The sequence below is a fragment of the Limulus polyphemus genome, unplaced genomic scaffold (assembly GCF_000517525.1).
Source record: "Limulus polyphemus unplaced genomic scaffold, Limulus_polyphemus-2.1.2 Scaffold4966, whole genome shotgun sequence".
NCBI lineage: Eukaryota > Metazoa > Arthropoda > Merostomata > Xiphosura > Limulidae > Limulus > Limulus polyphemus.
Window position 1 is genome coordinate 49,238 of NW_013670576.1, and position 16,685 is coordinate 65,922.

The 16,685-nt window shown below is 33.1% G+C and overlaps 2 protein-coding genes across 7 annotated transcripts in view; both read left to right on the forward strand.

The window, feature by feature from the left end:
* LOC106471924 (serine/threonine-protein phosphatase 6 regulatory ankyrin repeat subunit A-like) overlaps positions 1-16,685 on the forward strand; it is a 41,948-nt gene that overhangs the window by 16,877 nt on the left and 8,386 nt on the right. For 3 of the 6 annotated variants that reach the window (XM_022400545.1, XM_022400546.1, XM_022400547.1), the window contains exons 3-6: positions 5,504-7,954; positions 8,414-8,635; positions 10,699-10,813; positions 14,535-14,740. In XM_022400545.1, coding sequence (XP_022256253.1) covers positions 7,553-7,954; positions 8,414-8,635; positions 10,699-10,813; positions 14,535-14,740 — 945 coding nt within the window. In that variant the 5' untranslated portion in view covers positions 5,504-7,552. The remainder of the gene's footprint in view (positions 1-5,503; positions 7,955-8,413; positions 8,636-10,698; positions 10,814-14,534; positions 14,741-16,685) is intronic. The other 3 variants (XM_022400551.1, XM_022400548.1, XM_022400549.1) reach the window with 1 other exon arrangement.
* Positions 5,885-6,298, forward strand: LOC106471923 (zinc finger MYM-type protein 5-like). Its single transcript, XM_013932548.1, has one exon. The coding sequence runs from the start codon at positions 5,885-5,887 to the stop codon at positions 6,296-6,298; it is 414 nt and encodes a 137-aa protein (XP_013788002.1).

Below are 16,685 nucleotides of genomic sequence, written 5' to 3' on the forward strand. Positions count from 1 at the left end.
ACATTTGCTTACTAATTTAAAAGTTATAGCATGAAAACTATAACAAGCACAAAAGGATTATAAGGTTGGTCCCAGGGATATTTTCTCAGGTTTGTTACATTTTTCTGTTTCCCCAATGTCATATGATCCTATCCCTGAAAAGATGCATGCTACCCCATCATCTAATTATTTTGTCTTCCTTCCTTCTCCTGAATTTAGATTATATGCTGTAAATTTTATTTCTCAATTGGTGGTTGTGCCAGCATGCCTCTTCATCCACCATGGGCTTCTGATAATTATGAATTGGTTTACTTATTAAGCCTTTGATCTCTTTCTTGATTTCCAGCAGTTGGAGTCATTTTTGCCTTTGTGGTTGGTGGATCTTGTGAATACTGAACATTTATCACAAACTTAATTTTCCTGCATTTGTCTTCACACACATACCTTCCTGGCCTGTGGATAGCCCACTTTTCTTCACAGGTTTCCTTTTGGAGATTTTCCTGAATCTTTGGAGTCACTTATGGAATCCACAAGACAACAATCAACCCTTTCTTCCTTGGTTGCTCGTTTGTCTGAGCCTGCTCCCGTACCTTACTCTATATCTATTTCCTGTCCTTCACCCTCCCAGCCTTTGCCTGTTCCTTACTCCAAAGGTCCGTTGGTCCATACTTTTTGCCATCTGGTGACTATCCAGTGGCATTTGGCCCAGTAGGGGCACATTTGTCTGCTTTGTTCACCTGTGGCGGGTGTTTACTCCTGACCCATGGGTGCTCAGGAGTTTGTCAGACAGACTTTTCTTCCTTTCTTTTCCCCTCCTCCTTTGTCTTTGGTTCCAATATCCTTCCTGTTAACTCAGAATCCCACTATTCGTCAGCATCTTTCTGAGGCAATTCAGACTCTTCTCTTATAGCATGCTATTAAGACTGTCAGCCAGCTTTCCCCAGGTTTTTACTCCAGGCTTTTTATCTTCCCCAAGAAGACTGGGAAATGATGTCCTGTGATCACTCTGTCCCACCTAAGCCATTTTCTGGATCTTCTTCACTTTACCATGGAATCTTTTCTCACCCTTCAGTGGGATTTTTCTCCAGGCCTGTGGATTACCAAAATGGACGTTGCAGATGCTTGCCTACATATTCTCATTTCTCAACAGTCCCGAATGGAGTTGTATTTCAGTTTCATGTTTTACCTTTCAGGCTTGCTTCAGAACTGTGTGTTTTGTCGAGTGGTCAAATCCTTTGTCCAACTTGTGCATCCTTGAAGGTTGGGTTTCCACCACTATGGACGAATGGCTTCTGTTAGCTCCTTCCAAAACTGGTGTTGTCTCAAAACACTCATCTGCTGTTGACAGAAGCAGCTTGTGTTGGTTGGATTCTCAAGATGGAGAAGTCTTTCCTGGTTCTTGACAAATATCATGTCCTCTTGGGTGTGTTTTTCAACACTTACCTCAGTTAGTCCCCACCTTATTCACTTTGTCTGCATTCATTGGAGCTTTCATTTCTCCACTTGTGCAGTCCACCTCCATGCAGTGGGACCTGGAGGTTGATGATGTCATCAATGCACTCCAGCTTCTATGTAGTTCTATCCAGGGCATGATGTTGCTCATATATTATAAGTGATGGTTAGGTAGAATCCAATAGAGGGAGTCACATGCATCAAGAGGGTATGTCACACTCTGACTGGTGAATGTTGCATGAAAATTTACATGCAAAGATAAACCATGTTGATCAAGGGGTTGTGGGAAGTTTCAAGGCTTATAGCATGCAAAACAATTTTACATTTAGAGGGCAGCACTGAACCAGAATAGGTATTATGTGAGAAGTGGTAATTACCTGCTGGAAATATATTTTCAGTGTAGGAGAATATTAACTTTCATAAACTACTAGAATGTGATGTTCAAATAATTGAATTGAGTTAATAACATTATAAAAGAATACAAGCTATAAAACTTAAGGAAATAATCAAATCAAATAAATTGTCAAGCCAGCAAAAGAAAAAAAAATTGTATTGAGGTATAAAATACTAGCTCAGTTATTTTGCTATGATATTTGTGATGAGTGATAAATTTATCTCAAATTTTAATATCTTTATCTTTCTAAGTTTAAAAAAATGTATATTCAAAGGATCTTAAAATATAAAATTTTACTAGTTATGCCCTGGCTTGTCTTATTGTGACACATTTTGCTAGGCTTAAAAAGCCTCATTTTTTCTTAAACTTAAGTTTTCTACACCACTGAATTAAAAGTCATGCCACTGGTATTTCTAGGCCTTAAAGTTTATTAAGATATTACAGATTTCTTTTCACCAAAGGTAAAATTGAGAATTTCATATGTGGTGTAGAGTACTAATCTGTTCTTTCATAATATTATAAGAGAGAGAAAAAATCTGTTTGCAAATACATACCAACTGATTGTAAGTTTTACATAAACATATACACATACACTATTAGAATATGCACATACACAATTGAAATCAGATCTTCAAAGAACAAATGTAGAGATTCAGTATGATTTATTAAAACAATTTTGAAGCCTCATCACATCATTGCACACCATTTTGCCAATGTCAGTCTTAATATATATGATGACCGTGCATCTTGACACTAGCCCTGCAGAAGATTTTCAATTGCAAATGCTTTTGTTGTAAAGATAAAACATCCAAACCACACCAAACCTTTTTGCTGGCTTTCCATAATGCATCTAGTGTATAAAGATAAGTTTCCAGTCTGATCTTGCACAAACCTGTAGGCAATGCATCTGGTGACTTGACTTGTATGTCTTCATATGGAATGTCATCAATACCCATTTCATTCTCCAGTTGTTTGAGGTATGCAGTAGCTGAATGGATATGTTTTCCAACAGATTTGCATCACTTTTCCAGATGAAGAATCTAAGTTATTTCTTTATTATGTTGCATACTGTTGTCTGGGATATGTAGATAGCCTTAGCCATTGACCTTTGTGTTCATGAGGCCTTGCTTGTTACAAGACACCACTTATTGCTTACCATGGCTAAGGTATGATTTGTTGCAGATCTTTTTAAGGATATTCCAGATGCCCCAGGCTGATCAACTTACTTTTGTTTTCCGAGAATTTTAAGCACAAAGTGATCAATCAGTTTTCAGTGGCATCATACTACCTATAAAATGTCATACATTGTCAAAATGTAGTTCTGATGCATAATATTACAACACAGCTCTATAGTAGCTGTGGTTGTCACATGACTTTCATATTTAAAGTTGTTCTAAAATAGTATACTTTATCCTCAATATAATAGCACTATTGGCTAAACTAAGATTCACAAAAAGTCATGAACAACATGTAAAAATAATCTAACTTTGACAAGGCCACACAATTCTAATATTGAAAAAAATAATCTGCTTATATACAAATACTTGCATGATATCTGTGTGTCAATAGGTAGAACAGGTATCATAGGAATGATCAGGAATCACGCCTAACTTTTTGTTTTAGGGAGCCACCCCCTCCCCCCCAAAAAACTCCAAAAACATGTAGTTTTATGAACCAATCCTATAGCTGATTGTAAAATGTACTGTACAGTGGTAGTTATCAGAAAAATCAGTGAATTAAATAGCAGATGTTACGTGAATTTAAACTAAAGATATCATCATATCTCAAATGTTGTTGTTGTGAACTCGTATTTCATGCAAAAAAAACAAATCAAACCATTTCATTTTGTTTTCAGACCACTTAAATGATTATTATCTCTGTATAAAAGGCTAATGTCTATCTTCTTCCACAGTGCAAGTTTGATTTGGATGAAACTTCAAAATGATTTTTGAACATCATAAGGGGAAGTTCCTAACAAAGTATTACAGTTTGGTATCTTATAATAAAAAAAAAATATTTAGTGCATGTGGGGCCCGTGCATACTCAAGGGCCCATAAAAAATGTCCCAACTTTAAACTCAACTTTTTAAAAATTTGCATACTCGTAAGCTAGAAATCCATAGACCAGAAAAACTAACTCGAAATTAGTCTACAAGCCAAGCCAAGTTCAAAATGGAAAATAACATAACTTTGGACTGAATAAAGGAATTTCCTTCAAACATAGTTGTAGCAATAGAACATTCAAAAAATGCTGGTGATGCTAATGTAACTGACAGTAAAAACAAAGATTTTCGAGTTAAAGTCAAAGACAAAAATATCGTATTAAAGAGAGATTTGTGCTGCGAGTGCTTTCCAGTGTACCGTCCAAAATTCCATCATAACTTCCGTCAAGTGCCAAATATTCTAAATTTAGAACACTGCAATGTCCTTCCTGCTAAGTCTCGTGTAATGTGCAGTTCTGCATCTGGGACCCATGCGCCAGAGCCCAGTCGCTACATACTTCGGTGTTGTTAAGTGTTCAATGCAAATAAATGTAAGTAATTGTTTAATCATCGATTGTTCTTAATTACATTTATATTAGGTTATTTCCTTAGTAGCAATGTAGCTTTCTTTTAATGTTGCAAATGGCCTAAAGACATAAAAACCAAGGTTTTAACTTTTCTGATCAGCCTACTGGCTTACGCTTAGGCCTAGTATAACATCAATATTAAGCTGAGCGTCAAGGCTGAACTTCATATCAAAAGAATGATTTGTTTTTTGTTAAATAATGCAGTATCTTATTGTTATCACTTATCAATATCTTATTAATTGTATCAATATTAAAGTTTTAATTTAAATTAAGTGCAACTAAAACAACATAACTTTGTACTTAACTTAGTTTAACCTAACTGAATTTTGTAAATTACTCTTTATCATCTCCTGTTGATTCGTGACTCTTCCAAATCATTAATAATCAATGGATGTCGATCAAATTGAAGCAAAACAGAAATTTTTAAATTAAAATATGTATACAAAAATTTAATATCTAAAATAAAAATAGTAGAAAAATAAATTTAGTTTCATAACTGTTAACTGAATTGATAAGGAATAAATGATTATAGTATAGCTATACTCTTTTGTAGATACTCTAAAAAAAATTTCTTTTTTCCAGATTTTTACAATAGAGTTACTACTGAATATTAGTTGAAGATTTCTCAGCATACTTCATCATTTTCTTTACAAATATTCATGAAAAATAATTCCTGGTGTTTTATAATTTTTTTAATAATAAAATCTTAAATTACTATAAAAGTTTATATCTGAAAAAAATCAGGATTAGTACCCAACAACCCAAACCCAAAAACTCGAGTATTCATTTTTTGCATAAATGTTTTTTTATTTGCTTTATACATCCTTAGAATAGATACGTGGGTTATTAAGTTATAATAAATGCTTTAGCAGTGTAATAGCTAATGTTTTGTGCATTAAAAGGAAAAATACACAAGTACCTATAATCTGTATACTAACAAGGCACTCTCACAGGTAGTCATCATGAACAGGAGTAGTAAAAATTCAGAAATGTGGAGATTTTTTGTCCCAAAAATTTTCAAAAAATTGTCAAAAAATCCAAACAAAAACCCACTGAAATATTAGGTAGGTTTTTGGTCTTAGTTGTTAACATTTTGTTCATTCCTTACAGAATTTCCGTTATGTCATCTTACCAGCACAAATCCGGTGCACAAAAGAGGCGTGAACGGGAGGCTCGGCAAGAAAGGGAGAAGGAAATGATCCGTGATTGTCAGACGTTATTTGAGGTTGGCTTCCAGCACGATCAGCAGCATACAGATCCAGTACATAGGCCTACCTTAGCAGGCTCAGTTCTGGAGATTATGATCATGACAGTAGGCTTGACATAGAAGATCATCATGAATTGCCAACTAGGCCAGAAACACAGACAGAAGCAGAGATGGCCCAAGAAGGCCACAAGAGCCAGCATTCAACAGAAAACAAGCTTACAACATATGGGGTTGATATTGGAATTTGCCCATAAGACATCCCAACTAAAGAATATATAGAAGACATGATTCGGAAGGGGCCTCTGCCACACCCAAAAGATTTCCCTAATGATTTTACCAGACAAAAAGTTCCAATGTCTGTTCTCAAAGTCAGAACATCAAATGGCAAAAGCGAGAGAAGAGGTTGGCTTGTATTCAGTCCTGGAAAACAGTCCTTGTATTGCCTGCCTTGTAGGCTTTTCTCTCATACAGTGGGCTCACAACTGCAAAGGTCACAGTCGATCATGGCATCCAAACAAGGCTGGTGTACAGAACAGAAATGGAAAAAACTGTTTGACAGGTTGCCTCAACATGAAAACACTTCAGCACACAAGAACTGTTATCTAGCATGGCGTGAGTTGGAGAGGAGGTTAGAAAGTGATACTGGGATTGATGTGATGTCTCGCAAAGAAATCATGAGTGAGACTGAGAAATTGTGAAATATACTTACGAGGATAATTGATGTAGTAATTTTTCTTGGCCAAAGAGGACTTGCTTTCCGTGGCTCATCCCAGCGAATTGGCGACATTCATAATGGGCACTTCTTGGGGATCATTGAACTCTTGGCCAATTATGATCCAGTTCTAGCCGAACATGTTGCAAAGATATGAGCTTCGGAGTCACATTTTGGATGAAATAAGAGCCGCAAAATATTATTCAATCCTGTTTGATGCAACACTGGATTCTAGCCATGTGGAGCAGACAACATTCATCATTCGTTATTTGGCCAAGTATGATACCGAATATGCAGTTCAAAAACGATTTTTAACATTTGTTGCTTGTTGTAAGAAGACAGGGACTGAATTTGCAAGCCTGATTATGGAAACACTCAAGCATTTTGGGATACCTATAATAGATTGTCGTGGACAGGATTATGATAATGCTCTCAACATGTCTGGCAAGTACAATGGTACCCAACAGCACATACTTGCTGTTAATCCACTGTGCATTTATTCTCCATGTGCTAAACTTATGTGGAGTAGATTCTACATCATGTTGCATGGAGGCAGTTTCATTTTTTGGAGTAGTGCAAACAGTTTACAATCTGTTTTCTTCCAGTCCTTAGCACTGGGCTATTCTCAAGGAGCATGTGGGTGAATCCATCCACGCTTTGTCAGGTACTTGTTGGACAGACGGAGTGACAAGTGCAAGACCATTGCAGTTCATCTTGCTGAAATACGACTCGCGCTGTCTCTCAACCTCACGCCAAAAACCATTGAAGTTAGTTGCGTCATCAAATACGTGTCATCCTTCATTTGCATCCTTATGTCATCGATGTGGCTGAAGATTCTCGTACAGATCAATAGGAAAAATCAGATCATCCAGGCAAGAGACGCTACAGTGGATGTAGAGGTCTCAAATCTAGAGTCGCTCTTGACCGATCTTGAGGATCTACATGGGAAATGACAACAGATTTTAAATGAAGCGAAACTGGTTTCTGAGAAAATCGAAATTGAACCCCCATCTCCCATCAAAATGGAAAGTTAATAAAAGAGCAAGACTTATTGTCATTGAGGAGGATGATGTCATTGAGGGGAGAATGTCCTAGAAAATTCTTGTGATGGCTCAGATGAGCCTGAATCTGAATTCAAACAGAATGTCTTCTTTGTTGTCATTAATTTGGAGTGTCAAAGCGGTTTGATGCTGCAAACACAATTAATTGATTGTTCTGCATTTTGTGGCAATATAGAAGCATGACAGAAGAGAAACTCAAACTTGCATGTGCAAGATTAGTGGACAAATACCCAGACGATCTCTCGGAATCCATGCAAGAGAAAATGGGGCACCTTAAGGCAATACATGCATCAAATTTTGGTGAAGATATGGGGCCATATCAACTTTTAAAAACAATAAAAAGGTATAAGTTAGATGGCATTTTCCCAAATGTATGTATTGCACTGCAAATATTCTGCACATTGCCAGTTACAGTAGCATCTGCTGAGAGGTCTTTCAGCAAACTAAAACTCATCAAGAGCTTCTTGAAGAGCATGATGACACAGGAGAGACTGAATGACCTAGCCGTCCTTAGTATTGAGAGCAAACTTGCGGGGAGAATTGACTTCAGTAAAATAATAAAAACATTTGCTTTAAAAAAGGCACGTAAAGCATGTTTCGTTTATTTATCACAATTCTGCATTACTGAACTCATTAAAATAATTCTTGACAATGTGTTTAAACTTTCAATAAATTATCCAATTAAATGAACAGATGTTTACATTTTTTTTTTTTTCTCAAAATGATATTGTTGATTGTTAAAGGCCTTTATCCATGGAAAATTTTACAAAGGAAATCGGCACTTTAAGCCGTAACATAGTAGAATTAACACTTAAAATATTGCTAAAATTACTAAAAGTCTAGAGCTTCACTCTAGGTCTCCCATCAGGGGCTCAGCTGCTGGAGGCCCGGGGTGACCCCAGCCCTGGGGCCTGCCACCTCTCTTGATGGCCCTGTACATGAAGGAGGAAAGGTTTTAAGCCACTGACTTTCTGCATACCTATGCTAAATTATGTATATAAGGCTTGCTTGTCTCAAATTAAAACATTTTTGTTGAATAGGTCGTGATGGGTTCAAGTAAGTCAAGCTTATTGGTAATGCCTCCTGAAGTTCGTGAACTCCATATAGCTGTCATGAGAAATGATGTAGCAGCAGTTCAGAGTTTGACAGATAAAAATGTTGATGTGAATTACCCTTGGCAAAGTGCTGAACTACCTAGCATTAAAGATGGAAGTACACCCCTCTGTGAAGCTGTGTCTTTGAACCACAGATTAATAATAGAGGTACAGTACTATATTTGTGTTTGCTTACTTTCAGATACTAATTTTATTTATTCTAGGCCCTTGCAAAGTAACTTCTAGATTCTTTAATATTTATTTTTTCAATTTCAAAAACAACATGAGACATTTTTGTAACATACAGTTCAAAGTAAGTAGACTTAACATCTGAAATACTAAAAACCTGTTTTTGTTGAATTGTTTTCATGCTGTCAACAACTATGTGACTTCAAATTCTGCATGTGGTTGATGCATTGCAAAACACGCATCAACATTCTCCCACCTTCCACATGACCTGTAGTGCTAGAAGAATGCCCTGCTTTCTCACCATAAACCAGATTTTTTTTTTGTTGACAGTCATACTGTTACTTTTGTTCAAAGCATGTTTTATTATCTTGATGGCTGGCGCGTGCACAAATTTTTTTAAACTTCATTTATATTTTTTTCTCTTTAGCTTTGGGATTCTGTTTACATTCTGTTATGATTTTTCAAGCCTGATGGAATCCTTAAGCAGGTAAGTTATTTTATAATACCTACTTTTTTTTATCATTTGGGCCCTATGTTGTGTGCAGCAACAAAAAAAAAAAAACCTCTTCTTATAATATGGGACTGTTTAAGGACGAATATATTATGTACTCATGACTGCAACCAAACATAGTTATCTTATGGGGAGAAAACATTGCAGATGCATCAGAACATATATAAGCCTAAGTCACATGAAAGGTGAAAGAGAGAGCAGAGTTGTTGGTAAGTTACACAAATGTTGACAGAATGAAAGCAACTTGCAAGAAAAGGATTTTAGTATTTTGTAGGTTTGAAATTCATTTTATCTTTAATAAGAAAATCATGCAGCAATCTTTGTTGTTAACACATTTCTTTTTATATATTTTGTAAAATTATAGCCTTTTGAAATTGTATACCAGAATATTATGTTGTAAGTAAATACTTCTTTTTTGATGAAAATAAAATGCAGTTAAATTTAAATTTATGTTTCTTAGGTTGGTATTTCAAGATAACTTTTGAGGCTTCACAAGTTTACAGACATAACAACTGAGTGACTTGCATATTTTGTAATGTATAATTAAAAATATTATCATTCTTGTTATTTAACCACAATTAGTTGGAGTGTGAACTTACATAGAACTTTTAAAGTTTCAGCTCAATCATAGGTATATGAAAAAAATTATCAAACACTGGTGATGTGATGGCAGCGGTCAAGTATGGTCAAGAGTTTAGCATGTTTAGTTGGGGGTGGGTGGGTGTTGACAAACTGCTTTCCTCTAGTCTATCACTTCAAAAATAGGGATGGCTAGCTGGTGAGGTAGCTCTCTCATAGGTTTGCAAAAATGGGATAAAACAAACAAACATTCTGGCAGGGTGTCTGTATAGATATTAACAAATGAACTTTTTTGCAATTTAAAAAAAGCTGTAATTGTATCAGAAGAGTAAAAATACTAAACATTAAGTTATAAAGTCACAGAGCTCATCCCCCCCCCCCAAAAAAAAGAATACATACTACTGTTTTCTTTGTTTCAGCTTTGTTTTTCTAGTAAATTTCTGGAAATCAGAAAAAAAAAATACACCAACTTTAATACTTACAGTAAGAATCTTACTGTTATTATTTTTGAAGTTTATGTAAACACTAAGGATAGTAAAATTTTCTAATTTTGAAAAATATATAGTGATGTATATAACACATTTTTAACTATAATTACATATATGGATTATGATTCCATTTTAACATGAAGTGATATAATTAACAGTATGTATATATTTTTTGTAGTTCATGAGGTACATGAGAATGTTGTACATGCACGCTTGTGTATCTGATGAGAAAACTAAATAATGCTCAAGCAGAATGGTGATTTTCTTAATGATGTAAGAATAATAGACCTATAGATTATTTATATTTTGGCTTACATTCCTTGCCCTGAGTGCTTTTTTTCATGTTTCAGAATCTTTATCTAATTTCAGCATTTTGTTTTTACCATGATTTCAAAGTAATGATCAAAGAAGTGCATGTACTTAAGCATAAGTTTTAATTTTTAGTCATTTATTCCATCTTTTAGGTTCTCTTGCAAGCAGGAGCAGAAGTTAATAAACCAGACAGCTTTGGATGCACACCCCTTCATAAGGCAGCCTATCATGGCAGAGCTTTCCTAACAGAAATGTTAATAGCTTCAAGTATGTATTTAAACTTTGGCTTAATTTGATTTTTTTACTAGAATCTCTCTCTCTCTCTATATATATATATATATAGTTCAAAGTAACCACATAGCAATTTTTGTCAAACTGGACAACCAATTGGTCTCAAATTGAAGAGGCTATTAGTTATATTCCTTCTCTATATGAAAATTCTCTAACTCTTCTCAACAGAAAAAGGCAGGTGCTTTCTCTCAAACATGTGCGCACACTCCCTCAACTAAATAAGCTTGCTTCAGCCATATCTTTTGTTTTGCTTGCATGTACTTGCAAGAATCAGCTATATGATGACTTTACAAAATGTTTGGTATTGATAAATTTTCATTTATATTGTGTTGCAACAAGAAGAGTGTTATGATATAAAAGACTGTTTAGTTTAGGTATTATTGATTAATTTATTTTTTTGAGTGAATATTTTATTGTTGTTTAGTTTTTGTTATAATAAGAGTTAAAAGCAGACAGATAATAGCAGAAAAAAAGAGTACAGTTACAGGGCAAGGAAAAATTTGGTGTGAAGTTAACTACCATACAAGTGATAGACCTAACATTTAATATGTTAGAGTAAGACTAACAGTAGGAGAGGAGATAAGAAAAATAATTTATTCTGTGAAAGTGTGGTTCTAAAGTAATTAAATCGGCGCAAGTGCACTTTGACAAAGGGAACAGAGGATATTTAGAAGAAAGAAGACCAAATGATTACAGTGACTTGCACCATAATTGTAAGTGAATCACAGAGAATACTAGTGCAATAGTAATAGAGAAGATAGTTCAGCTAATTTGTTTTGGTGGTTGCGAGATTGGTCAAATCTACCAAACCCGTACAGAGATTAATTACTGAAAATAACAGATAAAATATAAATTTTCTTAAACATTTGATAACTATCTGGACATTATAAAGATTTTGCAGGTGAAATCTGAAAATTTTCTGATGCATAAAGTATTTTTAATCTGAAAATAAAAATTACTTTGCATGATAGATAGGCAATGTGTGAAAAGAAAAAAGGCATGAGAAAAACATTGCTTTACAAATCTTAAGACTTAATAAAAAAAAAGTTGTATATTATGTGTATGAAAGCATTGAAATATTTACTGATAATCTTCCAAATTTCATTAAGGTTCACTTACTTATTTAAAAGTTATAGCATGAAAACTATAACAAGTACAAAATGTTAGGAGGTTGGTCCCAGGGACTGAGATCATGCTGAAGGAGTTAAGCTTAAAGTATTAGGTGTACGTATATCTGTAACATAAATATAAATGTAATTGGTGACAATACAAATCTGGTTGCATACGGTGAGTGAAGGACAGTACAATGTTCATGAAATCTAAAATTACAAATTGTTGATCCTTCTTTTCACTTGTATATAAGCCACCCCAACAAAACAAGAAATTTTAACTCTGTAAAAAAAAAAGTATGAAGTAATAAGTGCATATAATATTGCTGATTCAGTCAGAATTGGGGAAACAGTATCTTGTATTTCATGAAACTGGGATAATATGTTTTCTGGCAGCCTGGGATAATAAAAGTCACCATAAGAGAAGTAAAACATAATGATGGTAAGCAGCTTATTTTCTGTGTGTGTGCATGTAAAATAATAATTTAAGTTATTTATGGTTTAGATAAAACCCTAAAAGAATAAGCAAAAGAATGAACTTAAATTTGTTATTTTAAATAGAAAACCATAAATCCTTAAATATATACTTTTAGTTAAAGTGCACGCTAGGAAAACAAATGTAACACACAATATTAAATTCAAATGAATAAAAAATACTAATGTTTATACTGTCCCATATCTGGCAAACAAAAAAGATACTTCAAACAAATAATAGTGTCTGTTAGAACATTGGCTGTAAACCATACATACAACATGGCTGCAAGATGTGACACACAGTATCAGAAATTTGATAATCATGTGCACATAATGTGGTCCTGCCACATGAAGAAGTTAATGTTATTAGTTTACAAAATTTGCTGTAACAGTTGTAATGTTACATGAAACACAGAAATACAGTAAAAATAAACTTTAATAACTTCTGAAAGAGACTGATTGAACCAAGAAGTGAAAAAGCATTTTCAAATATTTAAAATGCATTTTCAACTGTCTTGTCAGATATAAGCTGAAATGACATAATAAATTGTCAGAGTGGTATTTTGAATGTAATTTATTAGATTTGGTGTGTGTGTTCTTTAAGCAGAGAACTATTTAGTGTAAATCTTGCATATTCCTTGGCATAGCTAAGGCAAACAAATTTATTTACTAAATCTTTTTTTTTAGTTTTAGGAACAGTATTGTTGAGTTAGAAATCCTTAATTTAAAATGCTGGCTTATATAATATATTAGGTATAAGACATACTAGTCATACAACTTTGTAAGCTCAGTCATGTGTAATTATGTTTGTGTAAAATCAAATTATCTTGTACTTAATTCCCTGTAAATTTAAATTTGAAATTGTGTTACTGCATGAGATGATACCTCCAAATGTTGTTCAAAATATGTTCAAACAGTTTTGCATGAGAAAAAATGCTTACAATTTTCTTATTGTGAATTGATTCAATCAATTTCTGTTTCTAGATGGCAATTTGTATAGTTTTTCTGTGAAAAACAAAGCTATTACTTGCAACTGTGTGCATTAATTATTAAACCTTGACTTTCAATGCTTTTGTAAATAAACTTTTTGTCAACAATGGAAGTCAAGCTAATAGCCTTTTAATTTCTCAAGTATTTTTCCTCTTCTCTTTATAGATAAGAATCCTGTTAAGAATCATCCATTCATTAAGAATTTTCCAAGCAGCTTTTGTAAATATAAAAGGATTAAAGCTTATACCATCTATCTATCCAATGTTTTTAGTATTTTCAAATAAATTATTTGAGGCCTTACTTACCTGGAGTTGGAGTTTCTAAAATAATTTTTTTTTATTCAGCAGTGGCATTTAAGAAAAGTTTTTATACCTCCTTAAATGGATCAATCATACAAAGTACTATAAGTAGTTGTATTCTTGCAAGAAACTAATAGAAGACAAAGATTTGGTATTCTCAGAGGTGTGGGAGAATATCATAATTTTCTGGTAAAAGGTATGCTCATGAAAGCTGTTCAGTCAAATTGTTTTTCTTTACTTCACCATAATAATGTAACTCTCCAACTGCATAGCATTATCTTTTTGTTTGAGTTCTAAGCATAATTATTTTTTCAATATTTAGTGTGATAAACCCAGGGCTCATTATCAAGTCTTTATTTATTTCAGGTATGTGAGGAGTTTGTTTTAAACTTTTTTTTTTTATAGCACTAGCACATGAAGTTGAGGTTTTTCCTTCAGATATAAAAGTTTTTCACATGTCTGAAAGACAGAATTTTTAAAATTTTGTTTTTGGTCAGCACTTAATTTTGGGCAGTTCCATTTATTTTATTAGGTATGTGTGTGAATTCTTCAGTTAGTTTTACATTGATAGTGAATTTTTTTATTGATATTTTCTGTTCATTACATTTTAAAGTTGTCATGCCTATTTCAGTTGTGATATGGAAACTATAAATTATTTTATGATGATATATTTTGTTAAGCAAATTCAGTTGTCGATATTACTGAGAAACATTTTTGATTCTTGGCAATCCTTCAGCATTCTTGTTTGCTGTATGAAAGGCTCCATAGATAGTATAAAGGTTTCTAATTTTGGATGAATAAACACTTCTGAATTTTCCTCATTAGATGCAGATGTCCACCTGAAAGACCACAACGTGAATACACCGTTACACATTTGTGTTCAAAATGCCTTAGTTCATAATAACACTGATACAGTGCGAGCACTGTTGAGGGCAAAAGCTGAGGTTAACAATCCCAATCGGTATGGAAAAATTGCTCTTCACTATGCTGCATTATGGGGGTTAGGAGAAATTACAGAAGTTTTAATCAAGGTAAATTGTTTGTTTTTGTATTTTTTACATTAGAACCACACACGTAAAGTTTCCAACTTTTTTCACCTGTCTAACCATTTGTGTGTAATTATGTCATACATAGAAACTAAACTTTGGTGTTAAGTAATGAGTGTTATATGTAGCTGTTTTTCATTGGTATGATCTAGTGTATCTTATTATGTACAATTTTTCCTAATCTGTGAGAAAGTAATAGACCATATAAATGGAAGTCTGTAGGGCCAAGAAAGATAAATCTTTTAAACTTTTACATTGTTGGATAGATATTTAAAGAATTTTATTTTATAGTTGGCGTATGCTTTACTAGATGTATACCTAAAAGTCCTGTATGTAAAATTCCATCGGAGTGTTAAACTATGACTTCAAATAAGACAACATGTTCCATAAATAAAAAACAAACAAACTTGAAATTGGGGTAATTTGTTTTTAATTCAAACCTATATTTCAGGAAAGAGTACTTTTCTTGCAATAAGTACAAAACTTAAATTGCATAATTAAGCAAAAATGCTGTCTCTTGCTTAAATTTATACAAAAAGTAAGGGCTTTAAGATTAAGTGGCATCTATTTTTATAGGTTCATTGAAAAGTTAAATATATGGAAAAAAATTAAGAAATACAACCTCATGTGTCTTAGAACCTATTGCAATGGTTTGACATGTGCATAAAATGAAAATATAGGAAGAATGTCCGGGAATCAGTTGTAACACTCTCATAGAAGCACCCAATATAATTGTGAGGAGAAAGAAGCTACTTAGACATTTTAATACGTACATCCATTGTATATAGATATGGGGAGTGTGTGTTTGGAATATACTGTAGGATTTTGTTACACACATCTAATACCAGTGTGAGGAAAATATCCTGCATGCTACTGTAATATTTTAATATGATACATTAAATTTAAATGGGGGAAGATTATGTCCTGGAATCTGCTATGAGAGTTTAGTACATACATTAATTATGAGGAGTGTTGTAGAAATTATGTAACATTTTAATATATGCATTGAATTCAAATGTGAGAAAATAACACTTAGGAAGAACATCATATATGAATTCAATATTTGTATGTCAAATTGTAGCAAAATAGTTTTAAAGACATTACAATTTTTAGAAAAAAGATTATTGTAGATGTTAATATAACTATTTTATTCTGAATCTTCTGATATTTACACAACTTTAATATTTCATTATTTGAAAAACAATAAAGTTAAGATATAAAAGCTTGTAAAAGAAAAAAAAAGAAAAAGGTTAATGTAAAGCCCAATCTATCACTTAATTTACCACTTGTCATTGAGTATTTGTGAAATTCTCCCTCACCATTAACTCTGAACAAGGACAAATAAAAAAAAAGAAAAAGAAGACAAGGCTTCATATAGTGTTACAGCGTATTCTATGTGTATGGTGCTTTGGGATTTCTTTTACTGATATAGTGATATTTTTATATACATACAATCAACATTTAAATTGCTCTTCTGTCTTCTTAACTCTTTCAGCACAGGTTCGGTTCAACTTCATAACCACTTTATGCGTGTTATAGTTTTCATGCTATAACTTTTAAATTAGTAAGCAAATGTTAATGAAATTTGGCAGATTATTAGTAAACATTACAATGCTTTCATATGCAAAATATAATTTTTTTTATTTTTTTATTAAGTCTTAAAGTTTATAGAGTAATGGTTTTCACATGTTGCCTATCTATCATGCAAAGTAATATTCATTTTAAGATTAAAAATACTTTTATGCATCAGAAAATTTTGAAATTTCACATGTGAAATCTTTATAACGTCCAGAAAGTTATCAAACGTATCTAAACAAAATTTGTATTTTGTTATTTTCAGTAATTAATCTCTGTACGGGTTTGGTAGATTTGACTGATCTCACAACCACCATAAAAAAAAATTAGGAAATAAATATAAATTATGCCTTTT